The 13,453-nt window shown below is 40.7% G+C and overlaps 1 protein-coding gene across 1 annotated transcript in view; it reads right to left on the bottom strand.

Moving 5' to 3' along the window:
• Window positions 1-12,087, bottom strand: part of lrp1bb (low density lipoprotein receptor-related protein 1Bb) — a 113,504-nt gene extending 101,417 nt beyond the window's left edge. Inside the window, exons 1-6 of the mRNA XM_047342656.1 lie at window positions 12,021-12,087; window positions 9,294-9,374; window positions 8,632-8,802; window positions 7,217-7,399; window positions 3,517-3,717; window positions 807-1,052 (exon numbers count right to left, since the gene is read on the bottom strand). Of these exons, the coding sequence (XP_047198612.1) occupies window positions 807-1,052; window positions 3,517-3,717; window positions 7,217-7,399; window positions 8,632-8,802; window positions 9,294-9,374; window positions 12,021-12,087 (949 nt within the window). The remainder of the gene's footprint in view (window positions 1-806; window positions 1,053-3,516; window positions 3,718-7,216; window positions 7,400-8,631; window positions 8,803-9,293; window positions 9,375-12,020) is intronic.
• Between the last annotated feature and the right edge of the window lie 1,366 nt (window positions 12,088-13,453).

Genomic DNA, 13,453 nt, shown 5'->3' with positions numbered 1-13,453 from the left:
TAGAATTCTGATTAGCTTCCTGAGAAAATAGTGTATTCTCTTCCTGCGTTAATGTACGATTAGAGCTGCAACCGCCATCAATCTTGGAGTGAAATAGAGAGGCAAGTAATCAAAGCGAGGTCCATAAATCTGAATGTGACAAGCCGGCAGCATGTGTGTGTGTGTGTAACCATTGTATTTCAAGCTGTCTCATCAAATAGATTATTCAATGACGGCTTCAGAATAGCATAAAGTTTTAATTTATAATGTGATATTACAATGGTGGATCATTTGGTTATATGAGATTAGGCCTGAGGTGAACTTCTTACTCAGCTGAATGAAGTAACAAAGCTCTGGTGGTTTGAGGAGGGAGAGCATGTTTCCTTCACTCAGCATCAGTACAGATGGAAACAGACAGGACTCATCACCCGGATGCCTCTCCAGATTTGAAACTGATTGAATTTGACCCGACAGTACTCTCAATCACCATCTATTACTATTCCCCCGACCACCCCTGCACTTTTTCAGCAGTCAAAGAAGAACCTTACAATGCTGTAGTTTGACTTTTCTTGTTTTCTTCACTATGGTGGGAATCTTTGCTTTTAAATAAAATGCGAAACTCCAGTTTTTGTTATTAAAGGCCCCACCAACATTGCAAGAAAACAGTCTAAGACCAAAGATTTCATCTCAGCAGCAAAGATTGTAGAGGAACTAGTGTGCCCGGGGATACAATTTAAAATTACTGCAGACACAAGCCCACAGCCGCACAGCATCAAGACAACAAACAGCATCAGTAAAACAAACATTAAAAAACCAACGTCTGTTACCTGTGCTGTGACAGCTGTCTCCGTCTGGGTCGAGCATCCATCCTGGATAACAGGAGCACTTCACTGTGGTCTTGTACTGCTCACACACCTGGCTGCACTTCAGGTGGCGGCTGCAGTAGTCGACCACCTCGCACGTCTTGTTGCTGGAGTCCAGGTGAAGCCCAGGGGGACAAGAACACACGACCCCTTTCCCCGGTGCAACGGTGCACTGGTGACTGCAACCCCCTCTGGCTACGAGACACATATCTGGGGTGAAGGGAGAACAACGATTCTTAGAAGCTACACATAGTGGAAGAGAGAATGACATATAAAAAAAAAAAGCAGATGTGGTGAATCTGCAAGACTGTGGTATTATACTAATTTCAAATTATTCCATGAATCTAAGATGGTTTGCTTTACATAATGCAAAAAGTTAACACACGTCAAGAACGTGCATTGTGTTCACAATCTAACGGAGACGAAGGTGTTGTATAATGAGCGTGCCTGTAGACAGCAGGCTGTGTGGATTCACCTGGGAATGAACGGCTTTCATATCTGTCCCTGCTTCAAAAGGGAACATAATGCACTTTTCCCTTCATAGTGATAGAAGGACAGACACGTCTTAACTTCATGCTCTTTATCTTCATCTTCCTTTGATTTGTCTGCCCTGCACACCTGGTTCTTGTTTAAAGCTGCCAGGTCAAGATGGAACAGAATATTAGCGAGAATGAAACGGCCCTTCCTCTCTTTTCCCACCGTGATTAAGACGTTTATGTGCAAGGACAGCGTTGCACTCTCTCAGCAGGGGGGGTAGACCATGTGGGTACAGTTGTCAATGGTCGGGCTTGGATCCTGCTGAGTTGGTGAAAATCAATTAGATCCTCAAGGTCCTTCTGAACACATCCTAATTGTCTATAAGGAGGCGGAAGCCCTCTTTCAGCCACCATAACACAGGCACTCAAGGGTCCTGTGGGCACCCCCCCAAGGCTTGGCTAGTGACACTCTAGAAAATGAACCTCCATGTTTACACTGCTCACTTCAGGAGATTAGATGGCGAGAGCTGGTCACATGAGATCCATTTCTTCCCCTTTATAGGCTGATGGACAAACATTAGCCATCATGTGCTTCATGTTCTGTCCCTTAAGGTCTCTGAGGCAACATATATCGGCTCCTAGTCAGGCTCTACGCAGCTGAATGTAAAGGAGAGGAAGAGAGCATAACTTCACTGGGAGATATTTCAACATCCCATGATATGATCTGATAAGATGCAACAATAAAGTGGAAGTTAGCAGAAGGGCTGTGACGTGCCTCAGCAGGTAACATGTCCTCATTGGAAGATGTGACAGTGTGACTATATTTCCACATTTGGTATTTAATGAGGAATTAGGTTATATAGCTAAACATAGAGTTGCACAGAAGATTGTGCTGCAGATTTTATTTGCAATCTTAATGAGGTTTATTTATTTACCACTCTTTTATTTCCTCATAAAACAATGCCACTGGCTCCAGTGTTTCTATCCTTGAAAATATGACAATCAAAGGAACTCAAACACAGTTGCGGCACTGCAGCATCCAAAATGCCTACTGGTATCGTGGAAATCATTATTTCTGACAGGTTTTCTTTGTCTTTTCACTTCACAAGTGATTCATTGCCAAAAATATATCTTTTGAGTATCAAATACTCGCCCCCCGTCGGGTTAAAAAGGTGATCATAAAATGTTCCTCAACAAGAAAAGCACTTTGGTCAGCTTGAATTTTGGTAACGACAGATTAAAATGTTGACAAGTATCCAAAAAAATCAATATAAATGTCTCAAAAGGTACAAAATCGTACTTTCAGCCTATCACCTCTCTTTGGAACGCAGGTAGTGCATTCAGTCAATATGGGGAGTGAGCAGACAGATGTGTACCTAACATTTGTCTGCCGTGTAACGTGTGAATGCTTTAATCCCTCGGCAATGGTACAATTCAACCACTATATAAAAACATTTGACAAACTTTCTAAGCCTCAGGAGAGGAAAGTTTGAATAATCCATCCTCACAGTGGCTTCCATACAAAATCCTCCTCCTCACATAAAAAGAATCCTGCATGGCCCGGCCCGCCAGTACCTATCTGACCTCCTCCACTCCATCCCAGCACCCACAGGCCTCTCATGCAGGTCTGCTCACCATCCACCGCACCAGCAAGCAGACCTATGGTGACAGAGGATACTGTGTGGCAGCCCCCCCCCACCCTCTGGAACTCTGAGATTCACAATGCCCCATCTGTGAACCTTGACCAGCAGATGTATTATTCCCAGCTAGTATTTCTATCCTCGGCTTGTTTCTTTTTTTATTTCTCACTCTCCTAACTTTCGATATACTTCTGATTTTTGCGGTTGGAAGGCCTCTTAGTTCCAATTAACTAACTAAAGGCAACTAGCAACTGTCGTTACAGAAAACAATGACATTTGACATTTTATTTTCCAGGATTGTGAATGGCTTCCTTCATGTTTAAACATCACAATGCACTAAGTAGAGGAATGTATTGTATTGGCAATCTTACTAAGCCTGATGCCACAATCACCCACACCCTGCAGGTCAGAATGGACAGTTGTACAAAGGAACGTCCAAAGATAAAAGTGTGTTTTCAGGTCAGTGCTTAGCCTCAATCACATCCACCTACTTTGGATTAATTTCATATCTTAAAGGATCATCAAACAAAACAAACGAAACAAGAGATGTGACATTACCACAGATGGGTCCCTCGTCCGAGCGGTCGGCACAGTCCACTTTGCCATTGCAGATCTTATCAGGAGTCAGGCAGACGGATGTGTTGTTTGCACAAGGGTACTTGGGCGGCTTGCAGACAGCGGACTCGCAGGACTCTTCGTCCGAGCGGTCCTCACAGTCGATGTCCCCGTCACACACCCAGCTCTTTGTGATGCACTTGCCTGTAGAGCAGGACACATGGAGACTTATTTAAGCACCTAAAGACGCTTTACCTGATTTTCCTTATCTAACTGGTGAATTCAATGTTTCCTCACTTTGGAGTCGATAAAAGTTGCATTTCTCAGTTTTTTTTTAACGGTATCCTTGGAATAAACATAAGATAGCTAAAATTGCCAAGCCTTCTTTTCACAGGGGGCCTAAAGCTCTCTCAGTTGCGTGCTAAATGTTTGACTTTATGAAAAAAAAAACAACAACTCAAGATCAATATCCCTGATGCTGGTAGCTGCACTAGAGTCTAATTCCCTCACCGTGCAACTTCGAAATAGGTGGAAACACACATGGGGGTTGGGGGGGAGATACAGATACCGGGATGTATCATCATTTTTGCTCTCTCCCAGGTGAGGCTAGGATCGCAGCGTATTCCAATTTACAGTTTTTCCATCAAAGCTACATCATAGCGTTTTGAGATCCCACTGGCTTGTGCTTGGTGCTGGATCAGTGCAAACCGACGTGGGGGGGCTGCAGCGACTACACGGGATGTGTTTTTTTCAGGTATTTCTGAGTATGTGTTTGGTTTCATAACATTTTTTCAAGCTCTCCAGCTGTGCCTACAAAAATATAGTCCCATAACACTTTTGGATTTAACCCTTCGAGTGCCTTGATATTCTAGTAATGTGACAACAGCGTAGCTGCACAAATAAAAAGGAAATGTTATTTGAGTTCGAAGAGTACAAGCTTTTCCATGCATGTAATATGGATGACACTCAGGGCACAGAACTGTTCCAATTTTAAGTGTTATCAAAATGTGTGTGTTGGCGATAATGCACACTGACAAGGAGGTTAATCATTTGTATAATTTAATTAACCACTCTTATTTCTGTCAATTTCACCTTGAACGACACACACACACGCACACACACACACACACACACACACACACACACACACACACACACACACACACACACACACAAAACCCCACATCTTCAGTCTGGTGAGTGTGTCTATCTGAGGACAGCAGAGGAGGGGCGGCAGCTGGGTTAGATGAGGAAGGAAAAAACCATCAGGAGGCTCCAGGAAGAAGTTGTTCTGAGTGAGTTTATTAAACATAAACATTGTTTATTGTTTTAAGTTGAAAATAGATTGAATATATTTATAAATTGTGTACTAGCAAAATACAGAAAAGCTCCAACCTCTAAATGTTTCATCTTTAATCCAACAACACTGCAGCACATCAACAGATCGATTGCCTACAGACTTTTAATTATTTTACTTTGGTAACTTTTTAATTTATGTTGTTTATGTCGCTCCTCGAGGAACATTTCTTTTAAATTATGCAAAAGTAAATCATAATCTTTTTTATTTTTTTATTTTCTTCATCTACTTTTATTTTTTGTTTCAACAAATTTGTTGTGGTCCTCCATGTGTTTGTGTTTTGCAACTCAGAAATGTTATGAATTAAAGCCTCATATAAAACCATGATTTAGTTGCTTAAGTGTCACTCTGTTCGGTTTTGGAAAATATTAGATCAATTTGTTTGAATTTCATGTTTAATGAGTGGAATTTAAAGCACCTGTAATAAGTCCCAAAGTCGCTTGACATCAACGACAGTAAAGGTTATTTATTGCAACTCAAACATCATCCGAAAATATTCTCCTCTACAACGACCTCATGTTTGAAAAGAAGACAGTGGGGGGGACGGTTGCTATTCACAGTGTACACAGTGTACTGCACTAACACCACTGCAGGCATTGTTTAAGTGTAAGAGCCAGTGATCCTGATCTTATAGCTTGTGGCCCAATTCGCTTAAGATAGGATCCCAGCGCCAAGTAAAGGTGGAACCACTAGTCCCTAGTACCAAGCACATCACTCTCATGCTTTTTTTAAATGATACAATAACACATTACATCTTAATCTGCCATTGTTTTTGTGGGTTGAATCTATTATTTAATTGTTTTTCTTGTGGATAAACAAAACGTGTTGTCTGAAAAGACTAAATAAAAATAAAGTAGATAAGTAGAAATATAAAAGCAGACTTTTTTTTCTTTTTAAGTGAACAGAACAGTTGAGTCTTTTCAGAAACACTTTTTTTTTAAACTGCTGTAAAGGGCACTCTTATTCCGGGGAGGACAGAACATACTGCACCGGGGCACAGCAGTGTGACACAGCACAATCAGAGTGAATAATAATTGTGTGGTCTAACCGACCCTTCACCATGCTGCATTGCCTCCATTCTTGATAATAGTGTCGAGGGATGAGTGGAATGCTGCGGAGCTAAAAACAGAAAGCGACTGAATCCCTCTCTGACCTTCTCCTTACAGTTGGTGAAAGAAAGCAGATGCTGGGTTTGGGGACACGGGTTGTTTCAACAGACCATTCAAACGGCGTCTTCTAATTGGTCAAACAAGCACATGCAAACTTCACTGCACGGCTCCACAGTGGAGATTAGTCAAACCTCGAGAGTCCATCGGAGAATGAAGCTTTTGTGAAGAGAACGAGCCATTTGGCAGCTTGAGTTCTACGTGGTGCACAGGAGAATGTTCGTGGAATGAATAAGATACTTTCCTCTTCTCTAAGGAACCGACTGGAGTGAAGATTGTATTTCATTTGTTGAGAGGATCATCAAGCTTTCTTTGTGAAGGGTTTGACAATAAACTACATTTACGGCTGGACCACAATGGCGGTATACCACTGGCCGACTGTTGGGAGTGTCCCCATTGGCTGTTGCTTCTGGCACCAACAGTTTCTCTTACATTTACCAGGGTGTTGACAGGCAGTCTTGCCAAGTTAGTGACTTTGTTGCCTTCTTCGGGTCCAGGTGAGTGTTTGTGCCAAACTTGAAGCAAATCCTTCAAAATAGTCTTGAGATTTCTCAAAACGTCCAAAAAGAGTGACGTGAAATCACAGTGTATTTGACCTTTGATCATCAAAAGCTAATCAGTTCACACTTGAGTCCAAGCAAACGTTTCAGCCTAATTTAAACGGATTCTGTGAAGGTGTTCCTCCACTAGGCCAAAAACCTGTTTGGTGACATCACCGTGACCTTGACATTTCACCTTTTATCCCTCATGTGAACAAGGACAGCTTTTGTGAGAAATTGGCAATATTAAAATACTGTATGAGTAAATGCAGGAGAAAGTAGGAGAAAAAACAAGGTTTTGACCTTTTTTTTATAACACTAATAGGTTTTGTCATGAGTAAAACCTTTGAGTCTTGTTCAAATCCAGGCCATCATTTTAAATTCAAAATATAATTTGTACTACTTTACTACTTTACTAAACTGAGCATAGAGTAAAAATCAACAGTACAATAGCGTTTAAATATGTCAGATTTGATCTTAAACCTGTAAAGCTATTTCAACATCTACAGGTTTCTATTATTCACAAAGCAAAACTAAGAATTACAGTGAAAAGGAAGCATCACCTTTAGCATCCTCTTGTCAAAACATATATTTAACAAATATTTCTACAGCTCATTGTGTGATTTTACTGTATTCACTACCTGTATCTTTGCAGGTGAACTTGGCCTTGGGGTCACACATCCTTTTGGTGCCTTCGCAGTCCTTCTCGTCGCTTCCATCCTCGCAGTCCTTGTCTCCGTCACATCGCCAGCGCTCAGGGATGCAGGTTCCATCTGTGACACAGTGGAATTCCTCCCCGCTGCACTCAATCACAGATGGCAGCACTGAAACAGAAGTCATTTAGCAATTACCGCTCCACACATCTACAGCGCACTGTCACGGGCAAAGACAACAGAGCCCAGCAGAGACAACGGAGCCCAAGTATTATTTTAGGATCGTTTACTGTTTAAAACATTTATCTTTGCAACAGGCCACTTGGCAGCTATATTAGGTCAGTGGGCTCCAAAGAGGGAGGTTATTTCACTCCTAGCATTTAAGTTTTATGTCTTTAAGATGTTTAAGTCTTTTTAATGACTCTTCTTTCATTCTATCTTTCTACAGCAGGGGCTGATCACAGATAAAAGAAGCAGGTCGCACTGCACCATTAAATTCTATGTGTTGCTTTGCAGTTTGCTGGAGTCACTGGACACAAGCTGTGAAGATAAAATATGCTACATGACATGAGAGAAATAAATCACACGCTTTCTGGGATGTTTCCATAATGGTTTAATATTCCTGAATCATTTAAGAGGAACAAAATTGCAAATAACATAATAGACAGAATTACGAATTAATTTGAGTCGTGCTATAAAGCATTCAGTAAATATGATGCTTTGAATCTGATTAACCATTTGCCTCGTATGTAAAAGTCAAATCCAAACAACATTTCCTCAACAGCCAGAGCAGAGCAGAGACAGATTCAGTTCCCCTGGGGTAAACGCAGCAGCAGACACGGGGGAGTGGAGGAGCCTGCAGCTCCCATCAGGAAACGGTTTGATGAATAGTCTACACATTCTAGTGACAAGCAAGTGAGCTGTGAGTTTTCGAGGAGCTTGCATGAGGTTTCTGTGGTAATTAGATTCAATGATTCAACTCCTGACGGTGAAATTCCCCCCAAACAGAGACGAGATAAGATTAGTCCCATGTGGGTGTGAAAACAAAGTTATTGGACTCAAGCTGATTAATTGTTAGACTTGTAATTACACACCTAAATTTAAACATTGATTACAACTGTGACTAAAATAATTAGGACACTAAAACATATATAAGAGCAACACCACCCGTATAACTGTGCGAGGCAGGTATTTCATGAAATTCTGAATATCCCTGCAATTAATGAATAAATGATGGTATAATCTTAAAAAAAAAACACTGGCTTCATACTAAGACTTTGATATAAAACATGAATAATAACACGGCTCATGTCAAGCTGGAGGGGTTGAGCTCGTCAACCTACTTTTTTATCTCACTCAATATGTCAGAGCATGTATAAAAAAGGTAGCGCTGGCATCCTTACATGCTGATCCACCTCTGCAGGTCGTGTTCTCGTCGCTGAAGTCTCCACAGTCGTTGTCACCATCGCAGGCCCAGTGGTCTGGGATGCAGCGGCCGCTGGAGCACAGGAACTGGGTGTTGGAGCACGAGTGGATGCAGCCCACTTCGTCACTGCCGTCTCCGCAGTCGTCATCTACAAACGTGCACAAAACGCCACATGACAGTCGGTTATTGCTTGAGATGGCGGCGGAGAAGAGTCTTAATGAGGACGGTTGGATTCGGACACATGATGGTTTCGCGGTTTAGTCGCTTTTAATGACAGCACTGGGTGAAGACAGCGTCTACGTGCTGCGGGAATGGTTCAACAGAGAAAGAGCAACACACACAACGGATTTATTCCAAACCGTGAACGTGGCACAATAACTTTTAACATGTAAAATAGTTTCTTAGAAAAGACATCCATCAGGAAAGAGGCATTCAATTCTCCTGGCACAGATATAATTTACCAGTGACTTTGACCTCTACACTTCTAACATCTTCCACAATGCAAATACATTTCAGCAAGGACATATGTGAACCTAAACATGCCCAAATGCTTTGGATAGCTACTGCACAATTTCTCCAACACAACATCAACACACCACAGCTGATGAATTCGATGAGTGATGATTATCTTGTCCTCACCTGAATCACAGTGCCAATTCGCACTGATGCATCGGCCATTGGAGCAGCTGAACTGGGTCAGGGGCTCACAGGTGGGGAAAGCTGAAAAATACAAACATCAACAAGTCCAATGAAGAGAAGAAACATTTACACATCTTGTCGTTTTGAGGAAATAGCAGCTTGCTTCACTGGGAACTGGCAAAAGTCCATGTGCTAAAACACTGTGCCAATGTGAATTATTATGCATTATGATGTGAGTCAGTTTAATACCGTGGAGAAAAGTAAAACGGTATAAAAATGTAGGAATCATCCCACAATGAACCCAAAGTCCACATGTTGGTTGAGTCTAATGGTTTAATATAGAGTCTAATCATTGTGGCTAATAGAGTCTGACACTAGGAGCTGAGTCCACATTGGGCGTTCAAGGAAGAGAGAGAGGGACATAAATGATGCATCTGTAGATTCTTATCACGCAGGTAATGTGAAAGTTGTAATTAACTAACTGACCTGATATTTTACAGTCACCGTGCAATGTCGACCAGAGTGGAACGTCTCCATTGATGTTTCAGAAAGAAGGGGCTTTCAAGAGCCAATCAAATATATAATTTACAGCAAAAAAAAACATTGCAAAATGGAAAAAGGTAAAGACTGTGAACAGAATGCTTTAAGAGTGAATTATCTATGCATCCTATAAACCATTACCTTGAATATAACCTTGTTGTAATGATTTTCAACCCTTTAGACTCTTTTACTCTTCTCTAAAAACCGCAGTATGTTAGAAAGGGTGTTATTCGCAGAACCATCCAATCATAGCATGATTTTTGCTGTTGTGGTTAACATTTCCATGGTAACATTGCAAATAACATGTTTATGTTGAAACTTGTGGTTTCTACAGGAGATTATAACATTGTTTCACAATCTCTTAGTTCGTGGTAGGTCGACATTTGAGGGTTACAATATTGTGGCTGATGAATAAAATCTCTATTTAGAATATTTTACTCCTGCAACCATATTGTTGAGCTCCATTGCACTGCCTTGCAAACTCTGGAAGGGTTGTCCTCCCCCTGTTGTCTCAAACAGACCCATTTGTGTTCAATCAATCCAAAATACATGTCCACCACATTGGGCTTTATACCGTTAACAAACTCGACTTGACAATGCAAGTGGGTAAAAGCTAATATCTGATCCGACGTACACGACTGCCATTAATGAGACGAAACTGATCAACGTTGGAACATCAGTATATGTTTCGAATGTTGCACCGATCGTCCTGCATTTTCCAGACTTGATGACATGACAGTCAGGATCAAGATTTGTATTCCCATCAGATACCAGCCTTGTTTCCGACTTTGAGATACTGTATACATACATATTACTTTTTCAGATATCCTTATCGGATGCCTGAAGCTTTATTGACGTAAGTATGAAATGTTGACTTTTGAATTGATTTGCTGGCATGTGCTGCCGGTGCCTGGAATTCCTCCGGCTCTGTCGAGGAGACACCGTATCTCTATCAGACAAGTGTCTTCTACATTTCCCTCAAATTCGTTCGGTCTTCCTGACGGCGCATGACGGGTTGGAATTTAACATTCATTAAAAATGAAGCACAAACATCCATAAATAATGAAGGTTTCAAGTAAACAGTGAGCTTGGCTAAAAATGTAACACCGGCATCCATAAATAATGACTGCTGCAAGTGAACAGAGAGCCCAATATGAGACAGTGTGTGACAACTACTAAACTACTGACAAACAAAATCCAAATTAGCATCAATCTCTATGGGGCCACCACTGAGCTTCAGGTGTTCCAAAACCCACAGTAGCTCCACTGAAGCTAAGTGAGCTGCCAGCGCTGCACAGTGGAGTGCCTATAGAGAAGTGATGCCTGAGGACGCTCCGACAACAGTATGGGAGAGAATATGTTTTGCTGCACAGCTTGATTATGACTGAATGAAGCCGAGCATGAACTTTAATTACTGCTTACACCCTGGCTGTTTGTGACTGTGTATTGAAGCAGCTTAGGATACACAAAGGGAGGCTGGGGCGGTAGAGCACACCGCCGCCGCGTTTGGCAAACATCAATCACTGTAACACGCTGATTTAATACAAGTAGTGATTAAAGGGTGATCTTTAAACCTTTCCTCGCATCTTTTAAATGTACGCCGGGTATTCATCCAGTTTAACTTTCCCTCTCCTGAAAAAAATATTTTACAGCCTCAAATGCTCTTTTTTCCCTTACTATAGAGAAAAGGTTCAATTCTACTTCAAAGAACTTCCTGAAGCTCAGGCCACCATGTTGTCGCGCCATGTATTTTTCTCATTCATGTTTCCAAGATTAAACCAAAACAGACTGCAACTTTTTACAAACTGGAGCTGACAGATTGTATAATACCACTGAGATGGCACTTAAAAAAAGCAGTAACTGTTGCATACAAAAGTATGCTGTTTACTCAGTACCCTCCCTCTAAGCCGATGCCTTCAGTGGGGGCTTGTCTAGTTCCTGGACCAAAGAAACGCAACATCAATAATTCAACTCCTAAAACTCTCTCGATTGAATGAAGTGGTGGATGTGAAAGAGGCTTGCAAAAATATTCAAGGAATAAGAAATGATAAGCAGGTGTGAGTAGAATTATTTTCAAAGTATCTGCTACAACCAACATGGATGTTTCCTTTTTTTTTCTAAAAAAAAATGTATAAAAGTTGCTTAATCCTTAGCAAATATGATTTAAAAAGAAAACTTTCTCAATACCTCGGGGTAAGATAGCGCAGAGCAGCACAACAAGCCCCAGCCACACAGGCTCTATGAGGCCGGGCATCTATCAGCATTACTTCAGCAGTCAGATGGACTTTATCACAACCCGCTCAGATGACTGGCTTTCACTTCATGTCCCAGGAGTTTGTTCTGAACTTGGAAGATCTGCCTTTTCTTTTAGTGCACCTGACTTGTGGAATGAAATAAAGCAAACCCTTAAATTAAGTACACTTCTGGCCTTAAATGTTCCCTGTTGCAATTGGCTTATACAAATTTATTTAGAATTTAAGATGTTTGGGCTCATATAATTGTATTTCTTCGTGCATTTTAAGGTTGTAAAGTCTTGTTTTTACTTATTTTTCTATTAAATCTTGATCCCTCTAACTGTTCTAACCCAAATGTTTTTTGAATTACTTAATTTAGGTAAATTGTGAAATTGTTTATGTGCAACAACATAGGGGTTGTTGTTGTTGTTGTTGTTTCTTTCTCCCCCCTCATTTTATGTTTCTGCAATTTAACCCGTTAACATTTTAAATGAGTGTATGAACAAAGGTTTTTAAATACGTCTGCAAACTGGGAGAGCGCTGCTATGCTAATGTCAGCAAGCTACCAGTGATGCTGAAATGCAGATGTTTAGCCAGTTTACTGTGAAACATCGGATGTTTTCATCATCTTTGTTCCTAATCCTGATTAAATAAAACTTGCCTAATATATAAATGGCTTTCTTGAACCACTAATAACAGTACAGGTGGACACCTTTATCAGTTATATAAAATCATGTGAATAAAAGTAAATAGGCCCAATTATTTTCAATATGGACATTCGATTTTTTTTTTCTCTGTGGTGTGCTTTTAATGGCATTATGTGAAAAAAATAATGCACTCATCAAATTATATGAAATTATCCAGTACGAGGGATTTACAGCACATATTTCCCGTCTGTCCATTAGAGGTGAAACCTGAAGTCTCCCTTTTTAAGAGTGAGCTGCTAAAATGTTTGTCAACGTGTCAACAGAGAATGTGTTTCAAATTTGTAGAGGGTTTGCTCTTAATCTTCGGTGCATAATTACAGAAAAGCTCCTTCACCATATTTTTGTAGTTTGAGTTAGACACGTTCAACGAGTCAGTACCAAGGCGAGCAGAGAGGAACACAATCCCAAAATATTTCTGGTTTTAAAAACAAGAGAATTTTAACATCTATCCTCTGTGTTACTGGCAACCAGTGACATGATGCTCGTGCTGGTGGAATATGTTCTCTTTTCTTGGTTTAGGTTCAGATTCTAGCAAGAATATTTTGAACAAGTTGCAGTCGATCAGTTTTATAAGAGAGTTCAAAACATCTTACTGATGGTAGCTTTAAATCTAAAAGATTAGATATACCTGTTACCAATATTATATTATTATTGTTGTAAGAACAAACAGACAATTGCC

This window comes from Hippoglossus stenolepis, chromosome 13 (genome assembly GCF_022539355.2).
Source record: "Hippoglossus stenolepis isolate QCI-W04-F060 chromosome 13, HSTE1.2, whole genome shotgun sequence".
NCBI classification, from domain to species: Eukaryota; Metazoa; Chordata; class Actinopteri; order Pleuronectiformes; family Pleuronectidae; genus Hippoglossus; species Hippoglossus stenolepis.
This window is presented reverse-complemented; position numbering and strand designations above follow the sequence as displayed.